General features: G+C 37.3%; 1 protein-coding gene across 2 annotated transcripts in view; it reads right to left on the bottom strand.

Moving 5' to 3' along the window:
• The window catches only part of GLT1D1 (glycosyltransferase 1 domain containing 1), a 60933-nt gene that overhangs the window by 10360 nt on the left and 33109 nt on the right, over positions 1 to 17464 (bottom strand). For both annotated transcript variants that reach the window (XR_012838077.1, XM_075769167.1), the window contains exons 7-10: positions 16394 to 16489; positions 15268 to 15317; positions 8654 to 8697; positions 7304 to 7424 (exon numbers count right to left, since the gene is read on the bottom strand). Coding sequence is in view for 1 of the 2 variants with exons in the window: in XM_075769167.1 (XP_075625282.1) it covers positions 7304 to 7424; positions 8654 to 8697; positions 15268 to 15317; positions 16394 to 16489 (311 nt within the window). In the remaining variant the exon portion in view is untranslated. The remainder of the gene's footprint in view (positions 1 to 7303; positions 7425 to 8653; positions 8698 to 15267; positions 15318 to 16393; positions 16490 to 17464) is intronic.

The following is a 17464-nucleotide window of genomic DNA, read 5'->3' as shown; positions in this document are numbered from 1 at the left end:
CCTCACCATCCTTCCTGTAGGCCCCCTTCAGGTACTGGTAAGCTGCAATTAGATCTCCCCAGAGCCTTCTCTTCTCCAGGCTGAACAAGCCCAACTCTCTCAGCCTGTCTTCATAGGGTCTGCAGCCCTCTGATCATCCTCGTGGCCTCCTCTGGATTCACTCTAACAGCTCCATGTCCTTCTTATGTTGGGGGGCCCCTGAGCTGGACACAGTACTCCAGGTGGGGTCTCATGAGAACAGAACTGAGGGGGAGAATCCCCTCCCTTGATATGCTGGTCACACCTCTTTTGATGCAGCCCAGGACACGGTTGACTTTCTGGGCTGCAAGCACACATTGCCAGGTCATGTTGAGCTTCTCATCAACCAACACTGCCAAGACTTTCTCCTTAAGGCTACTCTCCATTCTCCACCTAGCCTGTAGTTGTGCTTGGGATTGCCCTGACCCATGGGCAGGACCTCGCACTTGACCTTGTTGAACTTCATGTGGTTCGCATGGGCCCACCTCTCAAGCCTGTCAAGGTCCCTCTGGATGGCATCCCTTCCCTCCAGCATGTCGACCCACTACACAGCTTGGGGTCATCGGCAAACTTGCTGAGGGTGCACGCAATCCAACTGTCCATGTCTCTGACAAAGATGTTACACAGTGCCAGTCCCAACACCAACCCTTGAGGAATGCCACTCATCACTGGTCTCTACTTGGACCTTGACCCATTGACCACTACCCTCTGGATGCGACCATCCAACCAATTTCTCATTCACTGAACAGTCCACCCATCAAATTCGTATCTCTCCAATTTAGAGAGAAGGATGTTGTGGGGGACCATGTCAAAGGCCTTGCAGAAGTCCAGATGATAGACAACATTCAAATCCTACTGATTCCCTGTCCCTTCACAGTGAAAGGATTTTTAATTACTGTCATTACACTCCTGGATGGGGAGCAATTTTGCTTCAGTCTACATAGCAAGAAAACAAAACTCCAAGGAGAAAGCCATGCTTTTCTATAGTTTGGACAAAACTGAAGACAAAAATACCCTGGCTGATAATGTACAGAACCAATTATGCTTTGAAGAATGAGGGACTGCTGTGACTTAGCAACATGTCTTAATAGCTTAAAATATTCAAGAGAACCACTGTTTAAATCACTACTGCAGATGAATTTACTCTGGACATAGAAATTCTACAGTCCATCTGGCACAAACATCTGCTTTGCAGTAGTTAGCTCTAAAAATAATAGTAACCCTTAATGAAATAACCTGTTCTACACTTTGTATCAGAAACTACTGGGTCAGCTGGAGGTAATTCAGACAAACAGATTAACAAAGTGAACACAAACCAGAATAAATAAATGGCAAACATAAAAACTACAGACCAGATTTCTGAATTTATCTAAGTGTCTAAAGTTGCTGAGATACAGCTTTTTTAAAATAAAAAAAGTCATTTTCATGAGAGGAAACACAGTTTTTGGTCATCCAGAAATTATTTTGTCATTTGCTCTGACTTCACTGTTAAACAAAACAAATCTGTTTTCCAAAGGTAGATTTACAAAAACATACGATGACAGTATCTACTTATCAGTACAGCAAAGTTCATAGAACTTCAAAGTTCATCCAGGAAATGAGAGATACCGGTGCCCCACTCTGCCTGACAGGTTTTGAATCTGCGGGTCGAGGAAGTTGCTTTTGGCTCCAATTACCCAACCGTAGACCTAACACAGAGTTCCCACAGAAGCGCCAACATCTCAAAGAGAGACAGAATTTCTGATTCAGCTCTTTTTCGGTCCTTCCCATTGACAGGCTTAAATGCCCTTGTGTTCAGTCAGCTGGCTGTTGATCTCAAACACGTTCCATGAACAGGGAACGAAGATATTTTACTTGAACTTCTGAACTGAAAATCAAGAGCTTGACAGTGGCAGTGAAGTGTGTCAGCATTCACTGTCACCTGCCTAAGGCCCTCTCCTCAACTCTTTGTATTTCTCCTTTTAAAAAACAAAACCGTAAGAGTATTTCAGGTCTGGCTATGTTCCAAACAAGCAATTGTCCGTTCAAGGGAAAGAGCACCATTAAAAAAAAAAAAAGAAAGCATGAAAGAAGACACACAAAACACAGCACAACCACCTCAGGACTGATGGTTGGACGTGCCACCATCCTCACAAATAGTCACCTGCCAGACAGAGAGGAGTCTCGATTCGAGCACAGCAGATGCAGCAAAGAGTAGACACGGTGCCGTTGGGCTGTACAGCTACAGTGATCGTGAAGTACATGTAAGAGTTCCCTGTGGCAGTTCTGAGTTAGACTGTACCTAGCAGTGTGGTGGCATAGGGTGGCACAGTATTGCTGTATTGCAGTTTAGATTGGACTGTAGTGCACATTTAAAAAAAATTTGTCACAATATATGTTCATTCACTTCTATTTCTGAATGCTACATAGTGGATGACTCATTGAAGTTGATCACTAAGTTTGTATTTCATTTTCCATAATTTCTGAAGTCTAAAGGGAAAGACATTTGTTCTGTCTCATAGAGTTGGAGGGCAGTAACTGCTACATAAGAAAAATTTCAGGTCCCAAAACACATAGGTACCAATGAATTATTGCTACTGAAAGACAGAACAGATGGCCAAATGCATAAGATGAGGGGCTGGCTTTATACCAGCTAGCCTTAAACAAATGGATTGAGCTGTAATAATTTCTGCATGAAGTGGCTTAGAATTTAATTTAGATAGTCTATTTTTAAGCAGTAAAAAGAATCATTTGCATTGTTGAAAAGAGGTGTTATTTACTGACCTAGGTTCTACAAATAATAGCATAAAATAACATTTTAGTCCATTGGCCATCTGTTTTGTTACATTATTCTGACTGCAAATGTGTTTTAATGCTATTTCAGAAGGATGCAGGGTGTAAATTTCAGCTTTGGAAGCATGTTACACAATAAGCATTTCTAACCAGCAGTACAAGGCTTACAGAGTAAATACAGGTTTTATTTACTATTTTATCTTCTGGATTGTCCCTCATTTTCTTCCTCCTAGTCTATGCATCTTTTTGTTGTCCCCTCTTCAATTTTACTGGTTTACAACATCCTTTCATTATTTTTTTTGTTTGTTTTTATAGCTTGCTGTGGCTTATATTCCAAACTACTAGGCCAGTACTTCACATGTTGTCTAAGACTGGATTTTGCCCTACAGCAGAATAGAATCTGGCCATCTTCCTTTTCTATGATGATTTTTTAAATTTTTTTTTTCTTTGTAAAAGCGTAACAGTCTAATGATTTTACAATAGTTGGAATACTCTTGAGAGGACCAAAAAATTACTCTGATGAAATGGTGCTAGCATCAAAATCTTTTTCTTACAAACTATATAGAGAACATATAAAATTTTCCTGCAGTAGTGCCTGCTTCACCATCACATGCCCAGGAACATGCAGAACTCCTGAGCTTTCTGAGAAGAGATGTATTTTAAACACTTGCTATAATGCTTGTTTTCTCTTCTTCAAATGCCAAACAAAAAAATAGATCAGTTACAGCAAAATCTCTGCGATATCAGTACTAGATGACGAAGTAATTAGTTATGCTTTCTAGTTCTTTCATACCTTAAGGCAAGTTGAAAGAGGTATGATTATATATTTATCTCATTTATCTATTATATATTTATCTCATACTAAAATACTGTTTATAGATTCATGACCTTGTTAAATTTTGAACTTTAAAAAGAAAGCAAGTTGCATTTCCAAATTCAAGCAAGATGTTATCTCCAGCCTAGGACCAAGAGATTTTTATACATAGTTTTCTGCCTTATTAATTTAACAAGAGCTTAACAGATGTCCCTTCCTACTGCTGGCCACCTCAAGCAGGGACTTGACTTTATTAGACTGACACTTCCTCTGAGACAGAGATTTTTACAGTAGGATATTTTATAAGGATGTCATCAAATCCCACCATACAACTGTCTAGTAAACAGACATACAATACCAAAACACTTATAACTTTAGACGAAGAATTCAAACAGGTCTGAGGTACTAAAAAGGGCAAGCTTCAGGTAGGTGCTCAAGAGATAACGAAAGACATAATTCTGCTTGTAGAAAATCCTGACTCAGCTGGGACCGCAGCTGTTATCTCCCAACACCTGTGCCATGTCTATCAGCTTTCCTTCCTATAATGCAAGATTTCACTTTGCACCTGTAACTGGTAACTCATCTGCTTGTAGCCAATATGCACCTGAACTATCATGCTCAGGCTTCTGAAGGTGTGGCAGCTCTTTTAATCACTGTTACTTGACTTCCATGATAAACTCCAAGTTATCATGAGTTAGCAGTTCAGAGATTAGGCTGTCTTTCTTCCACTATTCAAAAAGGCCACTATAGTACTGAGGCTGGTGAAAAGAAATGGGTTACATCTATGGTTACGGATTTATTTTTCTCTCTCTGTGAAGAGAATTTCTCATTTCCAAACAAGAATATGTAGCCTTTTTACAGTTCTCTATAATAATTCTTATATAACTGTACAGAGTAGGAGCAGCCACATAATACCTCCCACGAAAGGTGAGCAGCTCTCAGCTACCATCTCACTAACCAGCAGCCCCATACTTCTGAACAGAATGTGGGACTGCGAGAGCAAAACTGTCAGGATGCTGAGCACACCTCCACATGAGCATGGTCCTGATGGTTCAAGAGGCAGCACCACAGCAGCAGAAGTGTCTTACTTGAGAAACTATGGTAGATATTTCAGCTAGCTGCTCATATCCTGATGTAGCAATATAAAATGAAATGGGTAGTGGCAAAATGTGAACGGTGACAGCTCGAAAGCTTGCATGTCTTCTCATCTGCTGACTGTTTGCTAGCACTGGTAATTTCTGGTAGAAAAGCAAGGCAGAGAGTGAGGGTTCCAGGAGGAAATATTCCACTTTGGAATATTTGAAGTTGCATTTTATTTTCAACACATGACTATGCATGAACGCAAACCAAACCTGACTATTAGGTTTGAAATTATTCCACCAATGTAATAACAGAAGAAAGGAGAACAGGACCTTTTTCTCTTCTTTTGAAGAAAGTTATCATGTACAAGGAAGTAGCTAACAGCCTACCATAGGTCAAGTCTTGCACTTAGAAGAATTTAATTTTTCCACTATGGACATTTGCCAGTTTATTTTAGCATGTTTAGCTGTCAAACTCAGATTAAGACTTAAAGGTAGATTAAATGTTGAATAATTTTTAGTAAAGGTAGTGTCTTCAGTAGAATTAAATGTATCAATCATAAGACTAGCCTAGGACATGAATTGCACAGCTACATGTAAGATAAAAAAGTAAGACTAACTAATCTACTATATAAGTATAAAAATACATCTATATATATAGAAATAAATTCAGCATGAAAAATAAAATGAATACTTCTTGATGATTCATCCTAGTATATACTTTTTTCTGATGTAAGAAAAACATCAAAATGGAGGAAACTAATGCTGCAAGTGTGTATAAAGACATCCTGCATAGAATGCTCTTTTGCCAGAATAGTCTTGTAATTCTTAGAGAAAGAAGAGAAATAGAACAGGAAGTGTTTACTATTCTGTTTGTGTAGTCGTTTTCAGTGAGAAAAACAGTTGTTGGAGGAGGGAGGTTTGGTTTTGGGGGTTTTTGACAGGTCTGGGTATGAATTGGGAATAAATTACTCAACATAACTGTGTAGCCAAAACTTAAGGGACAGTCTTCCACTAGAGGTGGTATTTGACTATTTAATAGCCCTGATAGGATAATTGAGTAGTTCAGCCACACAGAGGAGAGCTCAAATAAAAACTTTCCTTGTTGATTTAGTCTTATAGTTATCAGATTCAAAACTTGTCAGAATTGCAACTTCAAAAGAGCAAAAATCAATAATTCCTGAAGCAGGCTCAACATTACCTCTGAAGTAAACTAGCACTGTCTTTTTGCTTTGAGTTACCACATATTTGTTAAGGCACAGAACTAACAAGATTGCTCCCTCTCCTGATAAAAGCTAAGGAATGTGCCTTTTAACTGCTCAAATCTGATGGGGAAATTTTGGGGGAAAATTATACCAATTGTCCCATCAGTCCTAAGTTTGCATAACGACTTGTATCAGGCCAAGCATGCTTGCACTTCTGTTGCAGATGCTGTGTCTCTTAACAGTCTTTCTGGTTTGATTTTTTCCTCATCCTTTCTAACTCACTGACATTCTCAGGAAGTAAATCAGACTGATTTTTGGTCAACTGTTATGTGAGTGGTCCTGAAGGGAACGTGTAACTGGTGAGGAGGAGGTGACAGTTAATTAACTTTTACTTCTGTGAGTCACTGACTTAGTTGTGACTGTGTACTGTGTTGGTATGCTCCATTTCATCTCAACTACCAAAGACAAAAAATTTGTCTGGCCTGCCACACTGATAAGTTTGGAAACGTCACAGTCTGTAGCAATTGTTTTTTATAAAGTATTGGTGCTGTGAAACAGCATCTGCTTCCACCTCTGAGCACTGCCATTTTAGAAAGGAAATACACATTTGCTATCTTACTACCACCTAACTTTCATAATTCTTACAATGCTCACTTAGTTCTTACTTATGAAGGACTTTCAGATGTGTGGAAGAAAAACATGCTGGAAATGCAACATGCAATTACTCATTAGAAACAGAAATAGGAGATTCATGAATACAAATCATGTAATAGTTTCTGTGATCTTCTGAGATCATCATGAACCAACATTCAGCAGTCACCAAAAAAAATGGAATAGTAGAAGGCGTTTGCCCAAAGAACTTCAAGTACTTTTTTTTTTTGTTTTCCTAGAAAGCATTTGATACTAAGCAGCACCCTACTTTGACTGGTATGAAATAAACCTGGTTATTAATTTTCAATACTGATGGCAAAAAAATTAACCGAGCATGTCATTTATTCATTAATCATTTCAGAATTAAATAACCAAATACAGGTCTTAGATTGCTTTTTGAAAGGATGTAAAAATAAATGAAAGTCTATTCTAGCAATATTATAAGGAAGTGGATGTTGATCAAGAATAGTGACAACCCCAGTAAATCAGAACAATTCTTATATCGCAGGTTGGTATTGTTAATTTAACAGGATTGATAAAATTACATTCTGTCCTTTAAAAAATAAATAGACAAAGCATAAAAATCTGTCAGTTCAAAGGAAGAAAACCTTAATTACTAACACTCACAAAAAGACATATTTTAGTTTTGTCTTTAGTAGCTTTGAAACATGGACATAAAATGTTGACACACATTTCCAGTGATAAAAGGTGATTTCAGATCACTGTAACCTCACTGAAAAACCTTACCGCTAAGATGCAATTACCTCCAGAATTGCAGCAGACATCCCCTCTGAAATGGAGCTGTTCACCACAGCAAAGCACCTTTTCATAGCAGCATGAAGATCATCTTGTGGCACCTCCGGTAATAAATGTACTCCAGGCGCCCTAGAAATCAAATGCACACAAACAGGACACCTCCTAAGAACCTGCTCTAACAATTCTTCCTAAAACTTAGGGCAAAGACGGAAGGTGGTCAGAGCAATTCAGGCATGGTTCTGATGCTAACAATCGCTTGCCCAGGGGCAAGCCACTTGACCATTTTTTCGGTAGCTTTCTATATGGTTATAAACTCAATACAGTATACATTGCTATCTGCCACTTCATTGTCTGTTGTTCTGGAGTTTTATAGTTGAGCACTTTACACCATGCTCTGTTAACCACAATTGGTCTCATAAATGAAGGATCTGAGTTCAATGGGTAGGAGTGCAATTTTCCTTAAAGAACTTGTGTAATAGAGGGGGTATGCATGCAGATATTTATGACAAACACTCAGTTTAAATACTTAGGGAAATGGAGCAAGATCATCAGAATGGTCAACTGCAGGAGACACTGACTTTTCAGATGCTGGCTTTTGGCGATGAAATCTGGTTCTGAAAGATCTATTCTGCTTCCTCTTTTGTTATAAGCACTCTTGTCTTCTGAATGTCTTCTGACATTTCTACTGTCCTCACCTTCCTCAGATTAATCAAGGTCAACTGAATCAAGGTGAAGGGTAGAAGAACGGGCTAATTAGGTGTTCAGTCTCAGATGAAGTGAATGAGAGCTTTAAGGCTGGTGACCGTTTTGAAAAAGCCAGCATCTCCTTGCTTGATGAGCCAGTTTTCTGCCTTTTTAACCTCACATGAGATCACTAAGCCAGATGGAAACACAAGTGCATTTGACATTAAGACCAGCTCCCTGTCAACTGGACTTTGTTAAATACTGCTTTTCTGATTGTGCAGTAACATCCAGCTTCTGCAGAGATAAATACTGTATCAACTGGAGTATAAATGCCTGATTCAGGAGCTATGTTTCCCATGAATAACCTGACAGGAAACAAAAACATTCTCAAAAATGGAATTGGAAAACATCCAAGAAGAATAATAAATATAAATTACACCTAATTCTGAATCAGATGTAACACAAAACATGAAGACATCTACTGGTTATTCTAAAATTTAAAATGTGTAGAATACCTTGTCTGAGAACGTTAAATGCCAAATTATCAGACCACATTTGTTAGAGTTGTGCATTTATGTTCATTTGTAGATCCAAAGAGCATTTATGCACATGATCTAAAAAGGCTATTCAGCCAACTGCTTTCATTCAGCTGAAGCAAGATAAAGGCTTCTTACCTATTAACTTTTTCCTTAACTTCGCTCGTAAAAAATGGATCAACCTAGAAAGGAATATACACACAGGTATATGGCGTTACTTTAGCATATGTTTGAAACATCCAGAAAATAAAAATAAATTTTAGCATATTTTTAACTAAAATATTTAAATGTATGAATGTGCTGAGCTTTAAAATCATACCACAGATCTGTAATTTGGTAGTTACATTTGACTTTTCAGCCAAATGCTCTTGTGAGTGATTGACACTTAGAATATCCAGCTGGGGGGGGGTGTGAGTGCCCAGTATAGCAGAGCGTGAATTGACTACTCCACTCTAAATCCTTAAGTGACTACTCTAATGCAGTGTAGCTTTGGGCTACTGTCAGAAGGGGAGGTTCCATTTCTTCTCCCCTGACATCCCTCTGGCTGCAGGTTCTAATTAGAGCTAGAGTTATTTAACATGAATGACTGTTTTCAGATGACTCTGCTAAGGCTAACGTGATTCAAATGACCGATTTGACAACTCACTGTCTAAGTGAGGAACAGTACACTGATGTGCCAAGCAATTGTCTGTCCCTTTATGTATGGAGTAACCAACGTGAGGAAGAAAAGCAACTTTTCAGGCTTTAGTTAACACAGGAAGCAATCCACACATAAACTGAGACAGTCAAACATTTGTTTGAAAACTAATAAACACAAAATCCTAAAATACAGTCTAACATGAAAGCGTGCTAGTGTTATTAAAAAGTTGTCTAAGCTGGGCAATTAACTCCAGCAGGTTTATTCACAAAGTGTAACTATGTCTGCTAATTTCATTTAACATGATAAAAAGAAATAAACAGAACTTTGAAATCCTTAACTAGACATGAAGAACAGAACTAGATTTTTTTATTAAGGCTGAATGACTAGATTAGCTTAATTTATGATAGCTTGTGCAGCACACAGCAGTTCTAAGTACTGGGAACAACATGGCTTATTTTTTTAACACATTAATATTCTGGGGTTTTTTTTCACATTATAAGTTAGAGAACACTCACAAAGCATTTTAGAAACCTCTTGGAAAAAAGTAAGAATTTATTTATAACTATGATTGTGTACTTTGAACACAGATTAATTATTTCATAAAACCAGAGCTTCATGAATTAAAAGATTCATGTGAATCACTCCTGCACTAAGGAATGAATTCCTACTGAATGCAAGAAATAAAAGGCTTGCATAACTGCTTAAGAAAGTATTTTTAGTAACAGCAGTGGGGGAAAATCAAGTGTCCTTTCCTGAAGCACTGCCTGATCCTGGCGACAGAGCATGACACAGATCCATACACCAAACCAGTATGTCTTGTCACAGGTTCCTTGGATATTTCATACTGAACTTCACAATTGCTATTTCTTTATAAATACCTTTTCAGCTTTTTTCCCAAAGTACTATTTTGATGCTGAGTTCCTCTCATGAGGAACTATACTCTGTTTCCATTAAAATCAATGGAGTACTTGCAAGTGATTTAATGAGCAGTGGGATATGGTCTTCTGCTCTTCTACTTTTAGAAGGATGAGAAAAACTACAGTCTGTGACTCATAAAATTTGTAAGATATTAATTTCTATCCCATCTACTTCTGTGGAAGCCAAGAAATTGCCATCTGCCATATAAACAGAACAATCCTTTAAGCTGTATTCATCTATTGGTAGATATTCCAAGAAACCTGGCCTGAATATGAGAATTCAGTTAAAATATTACTTTTAGGATGGGTGTAGCAATGACTTAGAGAAGTGATCCCCTTGAGCTACATTTAGAAACTTGAGGGGGCACAGTTATCTAACCACAGGCTCAGTATAACAGAAATTAGATACAACATAAGCTGTTCACTAAGTTGGAAATGCACTTAAAAGATGTGAATGCTTCCAAAGCCAACTGACTATGGCAGGATGCTCAGGAACTTAGCACTGTCGCAGAAAAAGCTACTGAAAAGTATCTTTCTTCTACCCAAAATGTCTCTGTGATCCAGTTCTTCCGCAGGTAGAGTGTTTGTTGCCACATTTTTTTACCTATCAACGTAGCACGTAAATGTGATCATCAGTTACCTATCATCTTTTGTTAAAAAAATCATCCATCCAGAGGAAGATCCTTCAGAGCGCTGCACATTTAATCAATTTAGCAGAGATCAGAGGATGGCAGCTTGTGTCGTATGAATAGTTTCGATCAGAACAGATCAGATAAGATGACACATGGAAAAGAGAGTGGGCACAGAGCAAGAAACCACACCTACCAGAACCAGATATACTGTTCAGGAAGTTCTACTCTGCTGACAGACAAAGAAACATCTGAGACATGTTTGACAATGCGGAAAGTCACAGACCAAACGCTGCACAACAATGAAGGTGCCTGTTAAGCACAGGGCCTACTACGATCAAAATCTGGAAAATCTTCTATAAACACACTATATTAAATTGCTGTCATATAAAAATTAACTCAGACAGAAGCAACGGTGCAGAAACATCTTCATTTTAGTGCTGGGCTACTGTGGGCCTCTAGACTTTGTAGGGAAAACCAGATCTTTGTACATTTACATTTCTGTCAGAGTATCATCCAGAGTACTAAAGAGTGAAACGCTGTATCTGCAAGCATATTCAATATGGGTAGGAAGAATTTGCTCAATTGCTCAGGTTTGTGAGGTTTCGACAAAAAAAGCGTTAGAAGAGTTGTCAGCTTAATGGTAGCAGTAGCTCTTACCTTTTAAAAACTATCTTAGTGAGTAGGACACTTATTCAGGATGTCACTGGCAGAATTTCATATTTCTCAGCAGGCTAAAGAATTTGAAATTGTATCTTTGTCTCCTATCTGATTTTCCTCATTGTTGTGCTCTAGGATGTTCTGGAGCAGGTTATTAGACTTCCTCTAGTTGCTTAGTTTAGTTGTGTCAACAGCTGTTTCATTTTAGAACTAGCGCAGAAAACATACCGTAGGTAGGAGCCATCCATTATAAAGAGATGGGCTACGTGACCCAATAGGTCCCTCCATCTGTGGAGGCAGATATTCAACTAAAACGGTCTCGATAGGCATGGAAAGAAGTCAGACAGATGAAAAAATACCGGACAGTGAAAAACAGTGCAATTACAAACACAGCAATATTCTGTACTGTCTACAAGAACAGTTAAGAATTGTGCAGAAAGTCCAAAGTGGGCTTCAAGAGGTTACCCAACAGCTAGTCACAAGTTTTATGGCCTTAACTTTTTTAGAAGTTTCATAAGCTTCTATTATTGGAATATAGAGCTGCTGAAAATCTCCTATTGTTTCAAATTTCATTACAGAAATGAAAAACTGGAAGAGGAAATAAATGCTAAAAATTGTACAATATACAGGATCCAATCCTGCCACATTACTTACATTGTACCATTTGAGACAATCATGCATAGAAAATGCAGGGAAAAGGTTGTAATCTTATGGAAGCAAAGCAGAAACCAGTGGGTGGGCCTTTTGTTCTTTATATTCCTAATTAATATAATCTTCATGTGCTTTTTTTAAACATTCACAATAAACATGACTTGCTTCACAGATAGTGGCACCGATTTTCTTAAGATTTTGCGGTTTGATAAGTAACACGAATAAGGCAAGTAGAGCTGAATACCAATAGAACTGAGATTTATTTTCATCCTTTAGCAATATTTTAGTACTATGGGAGAAATATGTTTTAAATTGTTTTAAGGAGGTTCAGTCCTTGATCCCGCCTATGCATTGCCACAGGGTTATTTCTGGTAGCTTACCGTAAAGACGTTAGCTTATGAAAAAGTGAAGCAAATTTAAAAAGATGACTGAAATGTTTAAAATCCTCACTGGAGGCAGCAAGTGCATCTTTTGATTCGAAAGCACAGCTTCATTACACCTACTCTAGATTTGCCTTCCACACCAGTTCACTTCCAAATCATTTTGTGTATTAGTGTGGAAAAAAATGCAGATAAAATAAAAATGTAAAAACAAGTTTAAAAAATAAAATCCTATGTCTCAAAATTTAGAAAGAACAAAACTGAATGAGAAAATAGGAAAATAGTTCTTATTTGCCAATTCCAGTTTTATTTATTTTCTTATAAAACAGACTGCCTGCAAGTTTTCAGGCTCATGTGAAGATGAATCAGAGATGAGACTTAGAGAGGGACACGAACACATTACCCAGATGAAACACTGAAGCTTTTAGTACCCTTTTAGCATCAGCAAGAGTTTGTTTCCTGTGACACAGCTGCCTACTCATACCTTTTCCACTAGTTAGATTAAGGCTACAGGCTGCCTTTTCAAGCCTTCTGCTCCTATGGATATATTTGCAGCACAACCAATTTCTTTTTTCAAAGTCCTGCAATTAGTTTTGTTAGCCTAGCATAAAGTATGTTCCCTTGACATAGGCAACATCCTAGAAGCAGAAGAAGCAGGACAGTGTCCCTGCAGCTCCAGCTGGGCTGTGGGAAGCTGTGGCAATGAACCTCGTTTTGCACAGAATTAGGAGAAGTGCTTTGGTGGCTCAGAGGCATCTTTTCCCCTCTCCCTCACCAATTTACAGTGCAGTCGCTACTGTTGAGGATCTGGCCCACAGCAAATACTGCGCTAGAAAATATTTTGGTAGAGTATTGGTTAGACTGAGATTTGGGAAATATTCATCTTTCTCTCATGGTTCTGAAAATAACCATGCATTTTGTAGTTCTGCACTTTTTCAGCACTATACTTAACAGAAATCATAAAAAACATTTACTCGTTCATGGATGGTTCCTTTCTAAAGGCCTCAGTTTCTGCAGGTGAAATCAAACAGATCTCAAAGTGGAAATAACTGGAAACAATGGTGGATACTCAAAGATCAAGTTTTAAGAGACCATTAGAAAAGAAAGGACTGGCAGAAAATTTAAGCAACCCTTTTAAGCATTCAGAACAGACATACTCAGACTTGGCTCAAGTGGTGCATGCTTCCCTCTTCAGAGACATTCAGTCTTCTTACCTTCTCAAAAACCATGCTACTTGATTTAAAAATTATGGGGTGGAGTTGGGAGGGTTCAATACTTTTATTGTTTATCTTCTTGCTTCCTAAGCCCACATTCTCAAACCTTTCTCCACAAATAGAAGAAGATTATTTCATAATAATGACTGCGATAGTTTTGATTTTAAACTCTTCCAGGAGCTGATGCTTCATGAAAAGCAAACCACTGCTGAGAAACTCATGACAACATTTTGAGACAGCAACCCAACTGTACGTTTTATCTAAAGAGAGTTAGCGGTCACAGAAGAGCTGCCATTTAGCTGATTGACCCTGTTGTGAAAAGACAGAATCACAAGTTGTAACTTCCAAATTTGTTAAACGGGATCTTTATGACTTAGCGGCAAAACATGAAATCTCACATTAATAATGGCCAGCACTTTTACTAAAATACATATAATTCATTTGGAAGGAATGCTACCAACTCTAAGCTTAATCTGAGATGTGGGCATATAAGAATAACTCCGTTTCTGATTTTATTTATTTTATTTAACCCCATCTTCACTCTCAGATATCTGTATGAGGCTTTAGTGCACTCAGATTCTAAATGTGTAACAGACTTCACCAATTCTATTTGCCAGCTCAAGCTCTGTCCTTGCTGTCTGGTGTCAGACAGAAACCTAGCATCATTTTGCACCTGCTGACAACTGTTAATTGTGCACAAATGAGACTACCAGAAATGGCATCAAAACCTAAATGGAATGGAACAAAGATGCGAACTCCATGTGAACAAAAGATGTAAGAACAGGGATAATGAGCATCTGATATCACCTTCACAGTATTAAAAACCCTCATTAACAATACCTGCTAAAAAAATTATTCTCGATGGCAACAGTTGCCTTTCAAAATATTTGATAGGTTCATTTATAAATTATTCATATTGAAATAGGCATTTCTAATATTTTATTTGCAAGAGTTCACATTTTTAATACTTTCTGATTCTCTAAGAAAATTTTGTACTATCCCATAGGTATAAAAATAGAAGCTAATATTAGAATTCAAATATTTTGACACTTTTTATCTTCAAAAGTTGTTTCTGTAGTCAAATGATACATTAAATGTTTTGTTCTAAGAGACCATAATAGATTAATAGCATTATAAAGTCATGTGCTTGAGCTGGACATAAAATTATAGTAATCCAGCTGCAAATGCTCTTTATAAAACTAGCCCAAGTCTTCTAAACAAAGAATATCAGTATATGTAAAACAAATCTACAGCTGCTGTAAACTATTTTAACGCTATTGATAACAGTTTGCATTAATACAAGCCTAACTGAATAGAGTTGGGCTACCTTAGTGCTTATCCTCTCAGAAAAGCCCGCTTAGCTGCTTTCCCTTTTGCAGTGCAAAAGCAGAGCCCATGCTGAGTGAGGAGGCCTTTTAGCTGACAGCAGAACTCTGAACTTTGGAAGTCCGAGCACTAGAATCGCTTCCACTTCCACGGTTTAGACCTGTTGTGAACAGCCTTTACAACTGCTAGGTTTGTACTTCTTATCTCTGTAACAGTTAGAAGTCCTCTGACTCGGGTTCAGTTTGGAAAGAATTATTCCAATATTCAGATGCAAGTAAATGGAAGTATTTAGGAATAAATATACAAATGAAATAAAAATTACAACAGCAACTTACTGCAGGTCCAATTATGCCCAGATGGACACTGGGATCCTTTCTGTGCCAGTCTAAAACAGGAGAGGAATATCTTTTTTATTACTCAAAATTATTAATTTTTAGTTTAATTCTTCCTCTGAAATCAATGTAAATAGCTGCATGAATAAAGAAGAATAGGCAAATACTGTATTACTACTTAAAAGACTGAATGTGCACCAGATTTCATGCTCAGCCCTCACATTACTCGTCAGAATTCAAATGATTAGCATAACTGAAAGTTAGTATTTAGCATTGCTGCTTCATGCAATCTCTTATGATTCAAGGGTAATTTAACTAAGCTCAGATATTAATTTTGAATTATCTCAAGAGAACAACGCTCTATATAATGCAGTGACTCTGGCCAATAAGACAAAATAATTTGAATTTTTCCTATGTAAAGGAACATGTGGAAGCAACTGCAACCACTACAGTTAATACTCAGTTATACGCACAAGAGAAATCTGCTGCTCTTTCAATACCAGAATAGAACAAAACTAGTTACTTGACTTTAATAAACTACATTTGTTACTAAGCGTCACAAGGCAGTAGAGGCTTATAAAAGTAAGCTGAATAGTGGAGGCTAAATTTCCGACTTGGAGTACCTGAACCTTTTACAGAGACAAACAGAACTCAGCAAAACATTCATGTACTTGACTACGAGAAATCTTCAGCCTAGTTTACAGTGTTGAGCCATAACGATGGGTGGTAAAATTTGCTTGTAACTTCAATGATATTAATTAACACACATGCAAATCAGTGTAACAGCCATGGGACAGTAAGATTAAAAAGTTATTTTGAAGTAGGTGAACTCTTCTTCTGTCTTCCATTAATATTGTATGTAACAGCAAAATAGTTTTCCCAGCAAGTAAAAATCATCAAACATTGCTTTGATTTTAATGCTCTGTTATTCCCAGCAGGCAGGAAAAGACGCAGCACAGAAATAATGTGTTGAACAGATCAATGGTTACATGAGCATTTCTTTTTTTAAAAGTAAATATATTATGAAGTTTTCTGCAATGAATAAAACAGCTTATGTCAAACTTAGAAACATTCAAAGAAATGCATCTGAATCCAGGGACAAAACAAGTATTTAAATAACAGTACCTACCTGAAAATACATCTACTAAATACAGAGGGTCTTTGACTCTTCGAAGTCCGCATATCAAAAGAAACATATGTAAACCGCCTGTATCTGTAGAAATCTCTGTAACAAATAATGTAAAAAGTCTGAATGCAGATAAAAAGATGAACACTCCAAATTGATTCATGAATGAGCACATAAAGTGGTAAAAACAATAATGGGGTGGATTCTGAAAAATTCCCATTATTGTTCCCTCTGTTTCTTGTTCTTGCATCAATTCTCAAATCAACTCAGTGGAGAATTTAATCATGTATATCATATCATATCATATCATATCATAGGGCACAGGAGTTTACTTCCAGAGGCAGTGAATGTGCAGGACTTGGAGGAATGGTCAGTAGCCGGTATTCTTGAACACCAGAACCCAGCTTTGACTGACAAGGCAACTATACAAATCAATGTGTTTCTCAATTTTTCTACCCATAAGAAGAAAAAAAAAATCACATCCATATAATAACTCAACACCTGTTTCAAGGATATTGTGAGGTTTAGTTAAACAAAGGCTGTAGGTATTTGATCTCTTGATCTGACACTTTTTGTTATAAAAGATCAAGTAAATGTCCCATAGTTATCTATCCCTAATATGCCAGCACTGCTACAGAATAATTAACTAGAAGTTAAATTATAGCAAAGCATTTATTTTAACCTTATTGTTAAGAAACACAGATGAAAAATAACTTGGGAATAAATCTCAACATAGGAGTTTTTAACATTGAAAATCTTTCTTGCAAATACACAGCAACAATCCATAAAATTAATTTTGTAGGCTATATTAGGAAAAGAAGATCTGATGGATGATAATGCAGTTGCCATTGGCTCTATGACAGCACAATTAATTCAGAATGTACTTCTGGAGAAGGGTCACTATGTGATGAACTTTGGTAAAATGTGTTTATGATAAAACAACATAATTCAAAATTGCTGAATGAACATGCATACAACAACATAATTTAATAAACACTAGAGAGGTAGAAATGTTCATGTCTGATTTACTGAACAAATCAGTTTGCTGTCCTTCAGTTCACCTATTTATTGAGC

Source organism: Balearica regulorum, chromosome 17, assembly GCF_011004875.1.
Source record: "Balearica regulorum gibbericeps isolate bBalReg1 chromosome 17, bBalReg1.pri, whole genome shotgun sequence".
Classification (NCBI taxonomy): Eukaryota; Metazoa; Chordata; class Aves; order Gruiformes; family Gruidae; genus Balearica; species Balearica regulorum.
This window is presented reverse-complemented; position numbering and strand designations above follow the sequence as displayed.